The 17104-nt window shown below is 45.7% G+C and overlaps 1 protein-coding gene across 3 annotated transcripts in view; it reads right to left on the bottom strand.

Annotated features, from left to right (window-relative positions):
- Positions 1-898: 898 nt before the first annotated feature.
- GNG4 (G protein subunit gamma 4) overlaps positions 899-17104 on the bottom strand; it is a 71336-nt gene continuing 55130 nt past the window's right edge. For all 3 annotated transcript variants that reach the window (XM_082407749.1, XM_082407748.1, XM_082407750.1), the window contains one exon: positions 899-4479. In XM_082407749.1, the coding sequence (XP_082263875.1) occupies positions 4351-4479 (129 nt within the window). In that variant the 3' untranslated portion in view covers positions 899-4350. The remainder of the gene's footprint in view (positions 4480-17104) is intronic.

The following is a 17104-nucleotide window of genomic DNA, read 5'->3' as shown; positions in this document are numbered from 1 at the left end:
GTGCCGAGTCCTAACCACTGGACCTCCAGGGAATTCCCCAAACACTAGCTGTTATCATTATTTTCATGTCAAATTGGAACAGTCATCAGAACAAAATTCCTTCTGACCTTTGGTTTGCTCCCGTCCCGCGGCTCCCTCGGAGGGAGGCTGCTTACAATTCAGACTCACTGTCGAGTTCCGTGGGCCTGGCGCTCAGAATCAAAGGTAAGACCTGTGGATTCATGTAGCAGGAGTCCCAGCATGAAGCCACTCTGTGATCACCCTGGGATTCAACGTTTCAGAGCTGCAAGAAGGAGAATGCTGAGGCCACCTGGGAGCTGAGAGCCGAGGAGACAGCCCTGGGGGACCTCGGACTCAATCAGAGGTTTGGAAGGGGGCCCAGTGCCCCCGTGGGTGGGAGCAGAGTTGAGGGAGCCATGTCTGCTTCAGTGTATTTGGGAGACCGGGTTGCATTCAGAAAATGCATCACCACAAAGCCAGCTGGTGCCTGTAGCAGCTCCTTCCCCCAGAGGTGGTGTCTGATAATAGGTTTTTGTGGCCGGCCATCCCCTCCATTCATTCCAGTGGTCGGAAGGCAGGAGGGGCTCAGGGTAGGTCACCGGCCTCACTGACAGAGGCTGAGCCGAGTGGGAAATCCCAGGAGGATTCCTCAACCGTTCTCCCCAAAGACACAGATTCCACGCACGACACTCACATGCCCCATTCATAGGCAACCGTCTGCGTTGTGCTGAGAGCTATTCTCTGTCCAGAGAGCTGTGGATTACAAGTATTTCGTATTTCAGAATGTTGTTAAATACACTTAAATGCCCCACTAATGATGTTATACCTAAACAGGAGTAGAAAGTTGAGCAAAGTGCCAAAAAAAGAACAGGAAAAAAAATAACCGTAGGCTTCCCCATTGCTAGGCACAAAACCAACTTTTTATTGAAGTACAACATCCATACAGAAAAGGGCACAAACCACAAGGGTACAGCTCGAAGAATTTTCACAAACTATAGATACGCCCAGGTGACCAGCAACCCGATCGAGGAACAGAAGGTCCGAGAATCTCCCTTGTGCCCTTCTGGTTACCATTCCCCCAGGAGTAACTCATATCCCTACTTGCAACAGCAGAGGCGAACTTTGCCAGGTTTCACACTTGATATAAATGGAACCATACAGTACGAACTTGCCTCCTCTTGTGAGACTTACATGGTGCCGTGTGTGTGGCGGCAGGAGCACCCCTTCTCCTTGCTGTGTAGGACTTCACTGTGCAAATATACCCTAATTTATCCATTCAACATGGGCATTTGGGTACTTTCCAGTTCAGGGTTATTATGAACAGTGCTTCTGTGAACATTCTAGTACATTTCTTTTGGTGAATATACGTACACATTTCTGTTGCGTAGAGGAGTGGAGTTTTTAGGTCATATGATATGTACATTCAACCCAAGCTATTTCACAGAAGAATGAGGAATTTATTGGATGGAGCATGGCGGCTCACAAAATTGACAGAAAGCTAGAAAGGAGACCTGGGAAGATGGATGGGGGCCAAGAAACGAAGCAGGAACGGTCTGCTCAGGACTCTGCCATCCCTGGACATTACTACCATTGGACACACCACCCCTGCAGCCTGCCAATCCTAGACACTTTCCCTGCTGGACCACTGCCACCCCTGGACCACCACAGCTCCCATGAAACGAATCTCAGCATCCCTTAATTTCTGTGTCACTTGCACCAGGCTCACAATCCCAAGCATGGGAGTCCAAGGAGTTCACCCTGGGTCACTGGCCGGTCTGGTGCTGGAAAAGGGGATGCACCTGAGAGACAGAGAAGACCTCCCCACTTCAGCATCCACTGTGCTGGGGGCACTGCATCCCTACATTTATACATAGGGGTGATTTCATGATTTCCCCCTTTAGGAAAGGGGTCAGGTGCTGGACAGCCAAGCTAGAAACACCATATGACAACTGCCTGCTACAGGCAGCTTCATCAGCTCCCGGCGATTGCTAGCGGGGGAGGGGCTCATCCACACGTTTGCGTGTCTCACAGCGCATGTTCACGAACTTGCCCTTAAGGGCAGCAATGACTTCAGGGATACGTTAAAAGGGGCAAGCCACACAAAACGCCATAGGTTTGGAAGGAAAAGGCGTAGTAAAAGGACAAAAAGCATCTCATGGAGGGATGCAAGGAAGAGAGGAGGAGAAGGAAAAAGAGGGAAAAAGTGGAGGCAGAATATGCAGGGATGTTGGAAGTGAAAACAAAGGGGAGAAAGTCTGGTGAAGACTAGGAGGAGTACATTATTCTCTTGACCTGATTTAGCCAGTTTCCGTGCTGTCCCACTTTCCCGGCTTCTCTGATGTGCTTTTATGGACTGTACTTTGCTTTGTCGGCTTCATGACGTTGATGTGGACCACAGAATGAAGAGATCCTGGTCATAAACCAAAACAGAGGAGGACTGGAAGTCCTATTGTCACAGACAGCACACAGTTCTGCTATAGTTTGAGCACACAGCCTCCTAACAACAGTGTTATTATCAGGGAGCTTTCATGAAACAAAGCGTGGGTTTCAACGAAAGCAGCAAAGAATAAAAATGTACTGAAACCATTTATGAGGGTAGCAAGTCATTAATTGATCTGAAAATGACATTTGCCTCTTTGTAGGCGGTTTTACATGATTCCTCCAACTGAACCATGGATCTTTGAAGTCATGCATTCTTCCCTATACTGTAGCCTGGCATTTAGCACATTTGTTTTAAATGATAATCAGAGCTTTCATCTATGTATCACCTCCCTCTGTCCTAGACAGAAAGGCAGGAGGAGTAACTGCCATTATCCCCGGTTTGCAGGTTCCAGGCACACAATGGCTTGCCCTACAGTGAAGCCACTGCCAGAGCCAGGACGGGAGACAGTTTCCAAACAAATGGAAGGGGACATACTTGGACAGAGTGCTCTCTGCCCCTGCGGTTTATTCCCTTCCTTCATCCGGGGTGGTAGGAGTTTGTTTGAGGTGGGGCTTGCAAGTCTGTCTCAGAAAAATCGAGAGCCGCCTAGCCTTCCATAGCAGCAGGCCACGTTTCACCTTCCGTAAGCTGCCAGAATACGGGCCCAACACGCCTGCTCCTGGCGAAGATGGGAAGAGAAGTGTGCTGCTGGGCGGACCCCGGCAACGGTGCTTTGTGGCATGTGGCTCAGGTTGTCTGCAGGTCTACCTACCTGCCTGCAAACAGGTAAGCCTGGAAGGCAGTGGAGCTCAGGGGCTCAGGTCCCAGTCTTCCTTCCGGCTCACCATCTATAACCTCGGGGAAACTACATGGTCGTTCTGTGCCTCAGTTTCCCTCTCTTTAGAACAGACGTACTCTCACGGCATTTATTTATTGTTGGAGGATTAAATAAGTGGATACGTGTGAATGCTCTGATCACTGGATGAGCTACGTGGTGAGCTGCTGCCCCTCGCTCACTCCTCTGGGGCAGGGGCCACCCTGGTGAAACCCCACAGGACCCAGTGCTGTGCCCAGAACAGGCCCTTATTAATGCAGCCCATGCAGAGCAGGAGCCAGAATAGGAGGGAGCAGGATGAGGTGGCATTTGGAGAGAAGACATGTGCCCCTGGCCCGCCTGGCTGGCGCACATAAACAGAGGTAATGGTGTGACATTTCCAGTTAAGCTCACTCCAATATCCACCCAACACCTACATTCGGAGAAGGACCACCTCCAAAGGGATCAATGACAATCAGTGGGAAACAGGGGTCTGGACCCTCCCTCAGGGGCTGGGCCACAAGGCCCCAGGATGACCCACGTTTAGAAAACCACCCGATGATGTAGGTTATTTCTTCTTTAAATAGGACGACAGAAAAGCAGGAAATAGAGAACTTCCAGAACTGCTTTCTCCAGGAAGAGAGATGGAAACTTTACCCATATACTTCAGTTGGTCAAAACGATCTAATCTGACACTGAATGATCACGAATGGGGGATTGTTTTCTCTTCTCAATAAATTATCCACTTCTCAGTAAATTATCCACTTCTCAATAAATTATCCACTGAAATGTATACACTTGACCTATGTAAACTTGGGAATTGATGTTAAAAAAATTTAAGCCCTTAAACCCATACTTATTTCTACTTGGCACATTTGTTATTTGGCTACAAAAATGCCTATTTCCTTTTCTAATAATGAAAATAACATGAAAACGAAAAGAAAAAAGTGAAACAGAATGCAGTGAAGAAAACCAATGAAAAGAGGAGACAGGCCTGGGCAATCCTGGTTGGGCGGGGGCGGGTGTGGGCAGAGCTCCCTAAAGCTAAGAGCATGCGCGGTCTCTACGAGGGATTTTACGGACAGAAAAGGAGACGTTTTCATAGCAAACGGAGTCAGAGGATGGTACAGAAGAACTTCTTCTCTCGGAAGGGGTTTTCTGACGCAGGCACTGGAATGATGAGAGGGTCCTCCCGCACGTGAGCTTCACAGTACGCCAGGAGGTCCGCTGCTGCCTGGGAGACCTGGGGGGGGGACACAGCACAGGTGCAGGGTTAGAGGCTGGTTCACGGTGGGTCCGAGGCAGAGGTGTCCATTTGGAGAGCAGACAAGCCCAAGGACAGGCTGTGTCGTGTGCACCACCACCGACAAGGCCATTCCGTGGCCTGGAGAGTAGACTTGTGCAAACCCAGAGGAGACAGGTTTTGAAACATGCTTCCAAGGAAATGTAATAGAGAAGAACAAACGTGACTCCATATTGGATCAGTTCCTTTAGCTCTAACCCCTGTGCACTGTTTCCTGTGCTTAGGCATGCTGGCTCTGCACCTTCTGTAAAAGAATGTTGCCTAGAGCCTGAAATATACAGGACAGCCTATTCTCAAAGCTCTGACCTTTAAAGGTAAAACACCTTTCCATTCATATAGAGATAAAAAGTTGCAGAACAGAGGACAACAGTTGTCTTGTTGGAGGTTTATAGGAACACCGTGACCTGACCTATGGGGACAGGTGCAAAAACAAAAGATTCCTACATCTGGAAGTCTGCAACTACCAGCCACACCCCCTGCCCCTTTAGTATAAAAGAAGCCTGAATTCTCACTCCGGGAAGATGGTTCTTTGGGACAGTAGTTCACCCTCTTCTTGGTCTGCTGGCTTTCTGAATAAAGTCACTCTTCCATGCCCCAACACCTTATCTCTCGATTTATTGGCCTGCTGTGCATCGGGCAGTATGAGCGTAGGCTAGGTAACACAAAGAGATGTCGCCTGGTGGTAGAGTAGATCCATACCGAGAGAGGAATGAGGAGCCAGCAGGAAGGTCCAGATAGCCTCGTCCTCCTGTCAACTGAGGGGTAAGTGGAAGCTCCAGGCCAGTAGCCTCACTATTACTCTGCGAAACCATTTCTAGACGGATAAAGCCGAGTGCTGGCTCAAGCCAAGCCAGTGTGACTGTAGTTATTATTATTAGTGTCATTGTTTTATTGCAATCCACTCTCGTGATCAACACAGCCACTTATTCCTCCTCAACAGAACACAGATCATAAGCACATTATATAGAACGCACATATAAGCACATGTTGAACTTGGAATGGCCACTCCCCTGAGGAGACAGTTGCTCCTGACCGGAACACCCTTTCCATTTTCCTTCCAGGCTTATCTGAAGCCTCCTGACACCTGGCAACTGTGGATCAAACTATCCCCCAGCTCAACTCCAGGAGTTCCAGGGGAGGAGTTGCTGGGAGAAGGCCAGGTGCCGAGAAGGATTCGCTAAGAGGAAGCTCATTTTGCCCGTGGTCCGTGTCACGTGTCTGGCAAATGAGTGGTCTGTGAATTAACATCCTGCCCATTAGCTTGTGCTTATTAGAGGCTACAGGCCAGGGTAAGTATATAGCAGGCAAAGTGAATCCTTTTTGTACATTCCATGTCTAAATCTTCTCCAGAATGAAAAAACACTCCACAAGTGAATCAAAGATGTTTGAAAGCCCCAGTACGTACAAGCCATACACCTTCCATCAGGTTTTAAAAACTGGCCCATCTTCCAAAATTTTACAGAAATTCTTCTTCTGATTTCCAGCCCAGACCTACCTATTTTAGCAGTGCCTGGAATCCTACAAATAATTCCAGTAGAGATATGTAATGAATTTTTCCTTTGAATGAAACAACTAAAAGTTGAGCCGATGAGTCAACCTGAATCCTGAGAAAGTCTACATTTGTTGAGAGTGTGGAATGGGGCATCAGGCTTCCCCATTCATCTCCGCCCCCAAGATGGCTGTGTGACCTTGGGTAAGTAACTCAAACTCTCTGAGCTTTATTTAGTTTCTTCATTTGTAAGACTGGGTGAGTTAGAAATCTCCAAGATCCTGTTTACTCTAAACAGTCTATAATTTGAGCTCTAATAGCACCACGGCAATATTTTAGATCCTAAATAAATGGATGTTGGGTTGAATGAGAGTGAAGTTTGCAGTGATTTACAGGACACACATACAGGAATCTCCCAGTTGAGGCCACAAATATAGGCCTGCAGGGGACCCGTGAAGCCATCACAAGGAACTAGAGCACACGAGCAGGGAAGCTGACTCTGAAGCCCACAAAGCTGTGATGGACACACGAGAGAACCAGAATCACAGAGCGAGCACGTGGGCATGGAGCCGAGAGACGGAGCTCGGCACACAGCACGCTTACTTCCACCTTCTGACCCAAAGCCAAGTGCTCTCCCCTGACTGCCTTAGTCACGATCCCCTACTCTCCGTTCCAGGCTTCTCCCAGGGCCCAGAAAGGCATGGGGTCTTCTCCGTGGCCACCTTGTTAGGGTGACCACGGAAGTCATCCAGTGGCTTCTCTGGCAACCACTGCGAACTGGTCTACACTGCTGCCCAGGCCAGCACACACAAGAGGGCGGCAGTCTTGGGACCTTCTTCCCCTAAGAGCCACCTGTCCTCTTAGCTGTGACTTCAGTGAGCTCTTCCAGATGGTTCATTTAAGAATGTCTTGGGCTTCCCTGGTGGCGCAGTGGTTGGGAATCTGCCTGCCAGTGCAGGGGACACGGGTTCGAGCCCTGGTCTGGGAAGATCCCACATGCCACGGAGCAACTAGGCCCGTGGGCCACAATTACTGAGCCTGCACGTCTGGAGCCTGTGCTCCGCAACAAGAGGCTGCGACGGTGAGAGGCCCGCGCACCGCGATGAAGAGTGGCCCCCGCTCGCCACAACTAGAGAAAGCCCTCGCACAGAAACGAAGACCCAACACAGCAAAGAATAAATAAATAAATAAATAAATAAATATAAGAATGTCTTAACATTCCCTCTCTAGTTTTCATTTTTCCCATCTATTTCATTTTTTGGGACATGCTTCCATTTGTTCTGAATTCTCTATAAACCTTATCGTCTCATCTGGGAAGTATTTACTGAGTGTTCATCTTTTAGCTAATTGAGAGGGCATAGGGGAAAAAATAAGGCAGGATTTTTGTCCTCTAAAGATCTAACTGAGAAGACTCAAAAATTATAAAGTCACTAGAATAATTAGTATGTGCTAAAACATCACAGGAGAATAGCTGCACACCACTGCAGGGCCATGAACAAGGGCAGGGAGACAGGGGTGTCTGAGTACCCCATCCACTTCCACACAGGGGAAGATACCTTGGTCAACCTGCCTCCTTTATCCAGAGGCTGGTCCCAGCCATCTGAACCCAGAAACACGATTTTCTGGCATGCCAAGAATGGCTCATCTCCTGTGGCAGATCCATATTAAACAAGTTCAAGAGACAGCTGTATAAAACCATTAATAAAAACAATAGCTAACATTTACTGAGTGCTTATTATGTGCCAGACCCTGTGCTAAATGCACCATCCTATGTATGACCTCATTTAATTCTTCTAAGTACTATTCTTAAAGCCACTTTGCAGATGAGGAAACTGATGCATGAAAGTTAAGAAATTTGCCCAAGGTCATACAACTAGTAAGAGAGAGGACCAGAATTTGAAGCTAAGCAGTCTGGCCACAGAAGCTAAATGCTGCAGCAACTGCCTGATCAACTGCTCATGAAAACTTTAACTGTAAGGTGGTCTGGAAAGTTCTCGCCTGCTGGGCCAGCACACTCTCCTTGTAGACCAGCTACCTGGGAACTCACGTGACCAGTAGGAGAAGAGTCTTGCAACTAAAGTTTCTTAGGTCATTTGTTTAATCCAGGGACAGTCTTGCCAAGGAAACCCTAACAGGTGAGTGTCCTCAGCTGGGACTGGCTTTCTCTCCCCGTGCCCTGGGGAGTGACCGGATGGACGCTGCCAATGTCACCCTGAGACTCCTCCCTCGAGGCTGTGACCTACATTACACGCTGTTAGAGAATTAAACAAGGATGTTATTACACTGAGTTGGCTCTAATTCCTTAGTAGCCTTCGTAAACTAACCAAAACCAAGAAGCCTGAGAACTTGAGAAAGTGAAACTTAAGACCGATCACAAACAGCCAGCTGGGTCTTCCCACCTAAGACAACCGCTTAAGCTATACCTAATAGCTGCTTTGCTTCAGCATCTTCTCTATAAACACCTTGCCCTATGGCTGTCGGTGGACCGCTAACTACCTTTGGTTTGGCGTTGCTGGATTCGACTCCACGTATGCCTAAATAAACTCTTCAAAAATTTTAGTGCGCCTCAGTTTACCTATTAACAGCACGATCCAGCTGGTCCGAAGTTGGCTTGCTAACAACCAATCCCAACATTACAGCTTCCTTCCCCTTGATCAGTTTACATGTTCAGATGCTTGTCAACACCCATCCATCGTGGGTGGATTTGACAAGTGTAATTTCCCGGGAGCAACCGCAAGGGGGCGCTGCATCGCCAACCATCAGGCCAGGACATGGGAGGAGAGGGTTCAAAAAAATGGGGCGTTGGGGGACGCCCGCGGAGGCGAGATGGGGCTGGGTCTCCTTCCGGTCTCACAGTTGTGTATTTGCTCCCCTCCCAGCCCCGTGTCTACGACACTCTGAAAACCATGTTGTTAATGTCTGGCCTCGCTAGCTCCAAGCAGGTCTAATTTAGGGATTTTTCTGTCACCTCCAAAGGTGACACTGCACTTGATGCCACAATTTTTCTTTCAAGAAAACAAGCTGTTCTTAGATTGCCTCCTTTTGTTGTTGTTGTTGTTGTTATTTTAGGATCACAGATGTGTTTGCTTAGTTATAACTGCACGCCTCTGGACTGCAGAGTTCCATCCGTGCACCCGTACAACAGGAATGAAATTGGAATCAAGTCAGTATTAGCGCCCAGTAATTGGCGCCCAGTTTAAGACCAAATGTGTGGGTCTGGGTTGGCTCCACGCAATATTAGCTTCCTAGATGCACTCAGATTGTTGAGAACACTGTACAGTACGGTATACGAGCGAGTAAGTCATCTTACAACAAAAGGGAGTTTTCCACCTTTTTCCACCTTCGCTATCAGCTTTATTTCATGCAGTGTCTAAGGTCCCTTTATTCCTGTATAACCAAAGTATCTTGGATAACCCCTGAAGTTTGCTGTAATGGGATCTGAAAAGATACATACATGTAATGAACACCTTTACAGGTATTTTTAAAAATATTTATTTATATAGGTTTTAAAAAATTATTTACTTATTTTTGAGTGCGTTGGGTCTTCGTTGCTGCGCGTGGGCTTTCTCTAGTTGTGGCGAGCGGGGGCTACTCTTCATTGCGGTGTGCGGGCTTCTCCTTGCGGTGGCTTCTCCTGATGCGCAGCACAGGCTCTACGCTCACAGGCTTCAGTAGTTGTGGCTCGCGGGCTCAGTAGTTGTGGCTCACGGGGTTAGTTGCTCTACGGTATGTGGGATCTTCCCGGACCAGGGCTCCAACCCGTGTCCCCTGCATTGGCAGGCGGATTCTTAACCACTGAGCCACCAGGGAAGTCCCGTAATGAACATCTTGATGAGGCTTCCACATGAAAGGTGACATCCTAACACACAGTTTAGTATCCAGGCATTAATTAACCTAAATCTGCTCCTTAGATTGAAAGGGAGGGTTTCCTTAATCAGTGCATATAAAACATGGCTTGCAGACTTCGCCATATCCCAGAAACATCTGCCATCTTTGAAACATAAAATAGACGATTCACTTTCAAAGGGAAAATTTTATTCTGGTTGGAAATGTGAAGCTCCCTTCCTGTTTATGCTTTCTCATCAAGCCTGAAGTCTGCTCTGCCTAAAGGCCTCTGTTATGAAATGCCCAGAGCATTTTTGCCTCCTCTCCTTAGTAGTGAACTCTGTTAAGAGTTACAAGATAACAGATGTTGAAAAGAATCAGCAGCCTGGGAACAGCTGTGGAATTTTACCATTACATTTCAAAATAAAAGAGGTGATTGAAACAGCCCAAGTTAGCACATAATCCCGTTAGTTGCACTATAATTACAAGCTTCAATGATGGGGAGAAAATGTTGCAATTACTAAATCACATTCCTGGACAAGGCAGATGACATAATTACTATTCTGGCTGTGACACCCCCTGCATTTATCCTTTGCATCTAAAGTAGAGCGACTCACACCTATTTCTCAGCAAGCCTGGTCCATTTAACAATACTACTTGGAATCAATTACAATCATCCTTGATGGCTCTGCCTGTTCCTCCCTCCACCCCAAGAAAACAAAGCAGGATCACAGTCAAGAGCACAGCCAGGTTGCAGCCCCCATTGTGCAATGGTATCTTTCACAAGGTCAAACTTGGTACACACTCCAACAGAAGAAATCATACGCCGTTTATCCCTAGTAGAATCCTGAGGACATCACAGGTTTATGCCTCACCTCTAAGTCCTGAGCTAACACTACAGGGTGAATCCTTGTGAATTTTTTCTTTCTTCTAATGCTGGAGAGTATTTGAGATCAACGTACCAGTTTTTAAGGGCATTCTCAAGATACTTCCAAATTATTATGCTATGGGCTGAATGTGTGTGTCCTCCCACCACCCCCCAAATTCACATGTTGAAGCCTAAGTCTCCAATGTGATGATATTTGGAGGTGGGGCCTTTGGTGGGTAATTAGGTCATGAGGGTTGAAAGCTCATGAATGGGATTGAGACAGGCCTGGGACCTGGGACCTTTTGCTGAATGTTTGCACCTGGACAAACATCTCCCCAAGCAGCAGGGAAACTATAACGGACTAAAAATAACTGTACAAAGTGCAGTTGGGGAAAATTATGGACTGAAAGAGGCAAAAAGACCAAAAACCCAACTGCCACTTCTGCAGAGCTGGGAGCAAAAAAAAGGGTGTCAGGAGCAAAAGCAGGGTCTGCACATGCCCTCTGCACACAAAATCACCAAAGGGGTGGGCAGACCACCTAAGCCACCCCTCCAGCCCAACCCCTGGACCTGCCCCTACCCTCACCCCATATAAGGAACCAGCTCGTCCCACCTTGGGGAGCGAGCAAGCAAGGGAACCTATTATTTGTTCTCACCCCCACCCCCCAGCTGCAGCAGGGCCCCCAATAGAGCCTTACCTGAATTTCTTGTCTGGCCTCTGATCAATTTCTATTGATTAAGAAGGCCAAGAACCCTGGTCGGTAACAGGATTAGTGCCCTTACGAGAGACATGAGAGAGAATCTCTCTCTCTTTCTCCCTTCCATGTGAGGTCATAGCAAGAAGGTGGCCATCTGTAAGTCAGGAAGAGAGCCCTCACCAGAACCTGACCATGCTGGCACCATGGTCTCAGACTTCCCAGCCTACAGAGCTGTGCAAAATGAATTTCTGCTGTTTAAGCTACCTAGTCTATGGTATTCTGTTATAGCAGACATTTGGCTTCCACTGGTTCCCAGCAACTATTCTGTATTGACCCAGATCAATATAGATAATTCTCAATCATTGGGTTCTAGGCCACAAACAGCATCTAGTTGTGAGTAAGGTTATTCCCAGAGGACACCAGAGGGGTTGGGAGATACGTGTGAATAAATTAATAATATAACAGAGAGTCCGTCTCTGAATTCTAAAGTCAAATGTCCAGAATAGAGGATTAGCTGCTGTTTCCTATCACCAGCATAAAGGTTTTTTTCCACATCAAAAGTTGATTGCACATTAAGAGGTAATTCTAAGATGCTTGAAAGACAGTTTTAATATCTCCAAGTTAATCTAAGTAAGAGCTTGTCATTACATGGTCTTCACCACCAGAACCGCAAAGCTCTCAGCTTGTTTAGAATGACTGACCCTGGACCTTGACTTAACCAAACACTTCCAACAGGTTGCTGTGTGTCCTGTATGACTCTGACCACCTCTTAGCTTTGACATATCTCAATTTCCCACAAAGGAAGCCATAATTCAGTCATTTTGCAAGTTCGCCAAAAGAGTAATTTATTTGGTGACAGAAACTAGTGAGTCTCTCAAGAGGTTTCTGGGGCTGACGCAGGGGTGAAAGATGAACATAACAAGCGGGTTCTAGCTCTAGGGATTCTAGAAAGCAACAGCATGTCTTAGAGAGGAAGCACGGGGTTGTGAGTCAAAAAGCAATGTCCCTGACAGAGCTGCACTCAGCACTGCTGAGCTGTGTCATCCGGGCACTCAGTTTCCACTCCTGTAAACGGGAATAGCAATACCTGGTGGTTTGTGGCTAAATGATATAACAGACGCTATTATACATACAGTGTGTTATTGTTTCATTATTCACTTGGCTACTTTCTGGTAGGGTGGGAAGGGTGTTTGAGCCATAGACATGAAGTCATTTCTCAGAAATGATCAGGGCAATTTGATGCCTGTGGTGCCTCCACCCAAAACGTCCTCTTGAAGTGGGATGCACTCTTCACGTCCTTTTTTTTTTTTTTTTTAATAAATTTATTTATTTATTTTTGGCTGCATTGTATCTTCGTTGCTGCGCACAGGCTTTTCTCTAGTTGCGTCGAGCGGGGGTTACTCTTCATTGCTGTACGTGGGCTTCTCATTGCAGTGGCTTCTCTTGTTGCGGAGCACGGGCTCTAGGCATGCGGGCTTCAGTAGCTGTGGCTCGCGGGCTCAGTAGTTGTGGCACACGGGCTTAGTTGCTCCACGGCATGTGGGATCTTCCCGGACCAGGTCTCGAACCCGTGTCCCCTGCATTGGCAGGCGGATTCTTAACCACTGCGCCACCAGGGAAGTCCTTCACGTTCTTGTTCTACTCTCACATTCTACTCTCTGATTTAATTCAAAGAGTCCTTTCCTCTTATCTGATACCTGTTCTAGAAGTGCTCATTCGTATCCCCCTTTTTTGATTTTCTTTCTAAATTTGATTGTAGAAAGTTATCATCTGAATCACTGAATTTCTAAAGGTCTGGGTGAGGGTTATAAATGCTTCTGGCAGAGGAAGGGAAAATGAACAAAAGGGTTAAACCTAAATTGTTAAACTAGCAGAAGCTGGAGTGAGAAAGGGTTGCTACAGAGTTCAGACGAGACCTATCGAAAAGGCAAAATCTATTAGCACTGCCTCTAGACTTTTGGCGGGTCATGTGACATAATTTATATTTATTTTCTTTTAGAAATGCCATTCTTTCCACCTTAATATCATCTATCATCTTAATTACATCCCTTTCCTGGATTTCGCCAGACCCTTTTAATCGTCCATCTATGACCTATCAGAACATGATGATCTCCCCAGTTTTGCCCTTTCTCACTTGTTCACAGGGAATACCATGATATTCGAGCCTCACTCTTCTTTTGTTTGAAAAACTACTGACTTTGGCTTCAGAATTTTGTGCTTTGGCTTCAGAAACTTAATAGTGCATGTTTTATCTTCTGGAAAAATAAAACCATAAAAACACATTTTGTTCTTTCCAAAGAATTCACAAACTGGCAGCACAGCCACAACTCTTAGGAAGTGCTAGAAAAACATAAGAATAATATGTGTTAAACACATATCTGTTAGAAGAATTATGAGGAAAGAGCCACGGTTCAAATACTAACGTGAGGGACTCCCCTGGTGGCGTAGTGGTTAAGAATCCACCTGCCAACGCAGGGGACACGGGTTCGAGCCCTGGCCCGGGAAGATCCCACATGCTGCGGAGCAACTAAGCCCATGCGCCACAACTACTGAGCCTGCGCTCTAGAGCCCATGAGCCACAACTACTGAAGCCCACGTGCCTAGAGCCCGTGCTCTGCAACAAGAGAAGCCACCACAATAAGCCCGCACACCGCAACGAAGAGTAGCCCCCGCTCGCCGCAACTAGAGAAAGCCCGCGCGTAGCAACGAAGACCCAACGCAGCCAAAAATAAATAAATAAATAAATTTATTTAAAAAACAAACAAACAAATGTGAAGCAAGAGTCACAACACTGATGCCCAAAGGGCTGTGTCGGCAAATTTCCGGACACTTACCATTTGGCTCCACCAAACAGCTCTGGGCTATCCAGGCTGTTGGAGAGAACCATTAGTACAAAGACAATCCCAAGCGAATTCACACTTAAATTCGGAATATCGTTTATGATTTCTATGCCGTGTGTTTACTTAAAAATATGGTCAGATTTTGCATTTGGCTGTTAATACCTAAGGAATAGGGAGGAAGACAGAGACTGTACACGAAATGAATAATGCACGTGCAGATAACTGAATTTGTTTAACCTAATTGACAGTAGTAAAAAAAAAACACACAAAAAAAACCACTCCTGGGTTTGAAACACAAGTGGCTTAGGCTGATGGTGCGGTGGTGAGATCCTGCGTGGAAAGGAGTCCCTGTTTCTGTTTCCTGCACTATGTGGTCACCTCACGTGGCAACCCGCCCCCCCCCCCCGCCCCACCCTCTTCAGAGGAGGGAGTAATTGATTTCCCGGGTGGGGGGGGTGTGATACTTTGTTGCCTTTATTACAATAATAATCCTTATTTGTTTGTAAAATTACTCCAAACGTAGAAAGACGGAAATAAAAATCAACGGAAACCCCGCCATTGGAGGGAACATCTTGGTGAACATCTTTGCAGACATCTTACTTTCCGTCTTTGTACATACAATCTCACAGCCTGTTCTGCAATATGCTTTTCACTCAGTACACACAGATGTACATCATTTAATGATGCTATAGTATAACACTGTCTATATATAACTTATGTGAAATAAAATTCATATTTTATGGCAAGACAAGAAAAACTGGGACATAAAAAATTTTCTCTGCCATTTGGCTGCCTCTCTCTCCGCACTGTGCACTGTGTATGCACATTATGCATCATGCAAACCTCCCCTTCCACAGAAATACCTCGCAACCATCAAGTGCAACATTCTCCTAGCATCAACAAGACAACACCTTAAAAGATTACGTTCGGGCTTCCCTGGTGGCGCGGTGGTTGAGAGTCTGCTTGACAATGCAGGGGACGCGGGTTCGAGCCCTGGTCTGGGAAGAGCCCACATGCCGTGGAGCAACTGGGCCCGTGAGCCACAACTACTGAGCCTGCGTGTCTGGAGCCTGTGCTCCGCAACAACAGAGACCGCGATAGTGAGAGGCCCGCGCACCGCGATGAAGAGCGGCCCCCGCTTGCCGCAACTAGAGAAAGCCCTTGCACAGAAATGAAGACCCAACACAGCTAAAAATAAATAAATAATTAATTAGTTAAAAAAAAAAAGATTACGTTCCTTCTTGATCTTGTAAGGGGTCACATGACCCACCACTTTGTACCTGCAGATCCGTATTATGCAAACTGTCAATAATCCACCATTTGATGTACAACCCTCTGTCTCAAAAAACTTATATAACTCTGCTTTGACTTGTAAAGGGTGGAACAGTTCTCAGAGCTTTCTGAGATGCTCTTCCCGGGTTATAATCCTCAATTTGGTTCCAATAAAAATTTCCATTTCTTTCTTAGATCGACTGATTAATTTTTCATCGACACTATTTAACCAATCCCTATTGATGGACAAAAATACAATTTTTTGACATTATAATAGTGCTCTGATGAAATTCTTACTGTCCTTTATTTTTTATGAGATTCTCCTTTGGGTAAATTCCTAGAAGTGAGAATGCTGGGTCAGAGTGTGAACAATAAATATTTTGACACATATTCCAAACTACCCTTTGGGAAGATGGTACCAGTTTCCACTCCAGCTATCAAAACAACTGCTCACTTCCTTTAACAGTTGATGGATGACACTGGATTTCAGCAAAAATGAAAAACATCAATAGCCTGGATCTCAGTTGTTGTTGTTGTTGTTTTTTCAAGCGGATCTCAGTGTTTTTCGGAGGCACAATTCTTATATTAGTTTTGAAGGTAAATGTCTCTTCATATATTTGACCCTTTACATCTCTCCTTTTTAAATTGCCTATTCATGCTGTTTGTGCATTTTTTTTAAAGAAAAGGGGGCTCTTTTTTTATCTTATTGATTTTTCAGAGAAATTAAATTTAAAGAAATTAACCTTTGTTATTCAGGTAGCAAATATTTTTCTTAATTTGTTAATTGGGAGATTTTTACCATATAAAATTTTTTTAAAAATCCAGTCAAAACTTTCACTTAATGAACTGTGGATTTTGTAACATGCTTGGCCTTCCCAAATTCACATTATAAAAATACTTGCTCCTATTTTCTTAGTATTTTTTTTAAGAGTTCAATAAATATTTTAATTATTTATTGTTAAAGTATATTTATATATAGACTGTGTGTTGGGTTATAAAGTTGTGATGCTGATTTTTGGTTCCTAGTATTTTTATGGTTCTATTTGTTATATTTAAATCTCTGATTGAAGTTATGAACTGAAATGTGTTTCCCCAAACTCAGAGGGTGAAGCCATACCCCTGTAAAAATTAATAAAGGGAAGCCTCATTAAAATGGAGCGAGGCGGCCAGCAGGGGGAGCTCTCATGAAGTCATAAAGTACCACTCAAGTCGATTACTGGAAGCATTGTCAATTTCAAACCCCAACAGAAGAATCAGCAACAGGAAAAGACCCCTCAATTACAAGTCCCAACAGGACATCTCCTACAAGAAATCAACTACCCCAGCAAACTCGGCCAATGAGAAACTACTGTCACCCTGAACTCTCACTTTTCTCCAAAGGACTTCCATTCAAAACAACCCTCCCAGTGTCTTCCTTTTTCTCTATAAAATAACATTCCTCTCCTTTGTTTGTTGGACTTGCCTATAGTTTTTGCTGTAGCATGCTTGTCCTGAATTGCAAGTCTATTAAGTACTATTCCCAAATAAACCCATCTTTGCTGGTAAAATAGCTGACTTTTCTTTTTAAGGACAA

The sequence above is a fragment of the Balaenoptera borealis genome (genome assembly GCF_965194805.1).
Source record: "Balaenoptera borealis genome assembly, chromosome: 10".
Taxonomy (NCBI): Eukaryota; Metazoa; Chordata; class Mammalia; order Artiodactyla; family Balaenopteridae; genus Balaenoptera; species Balaenoptera borealis.
Note: the sequence above shows the minus strand (reverse complement) of the source record. Positions and strands in the feature narration are given on the sequence as shown.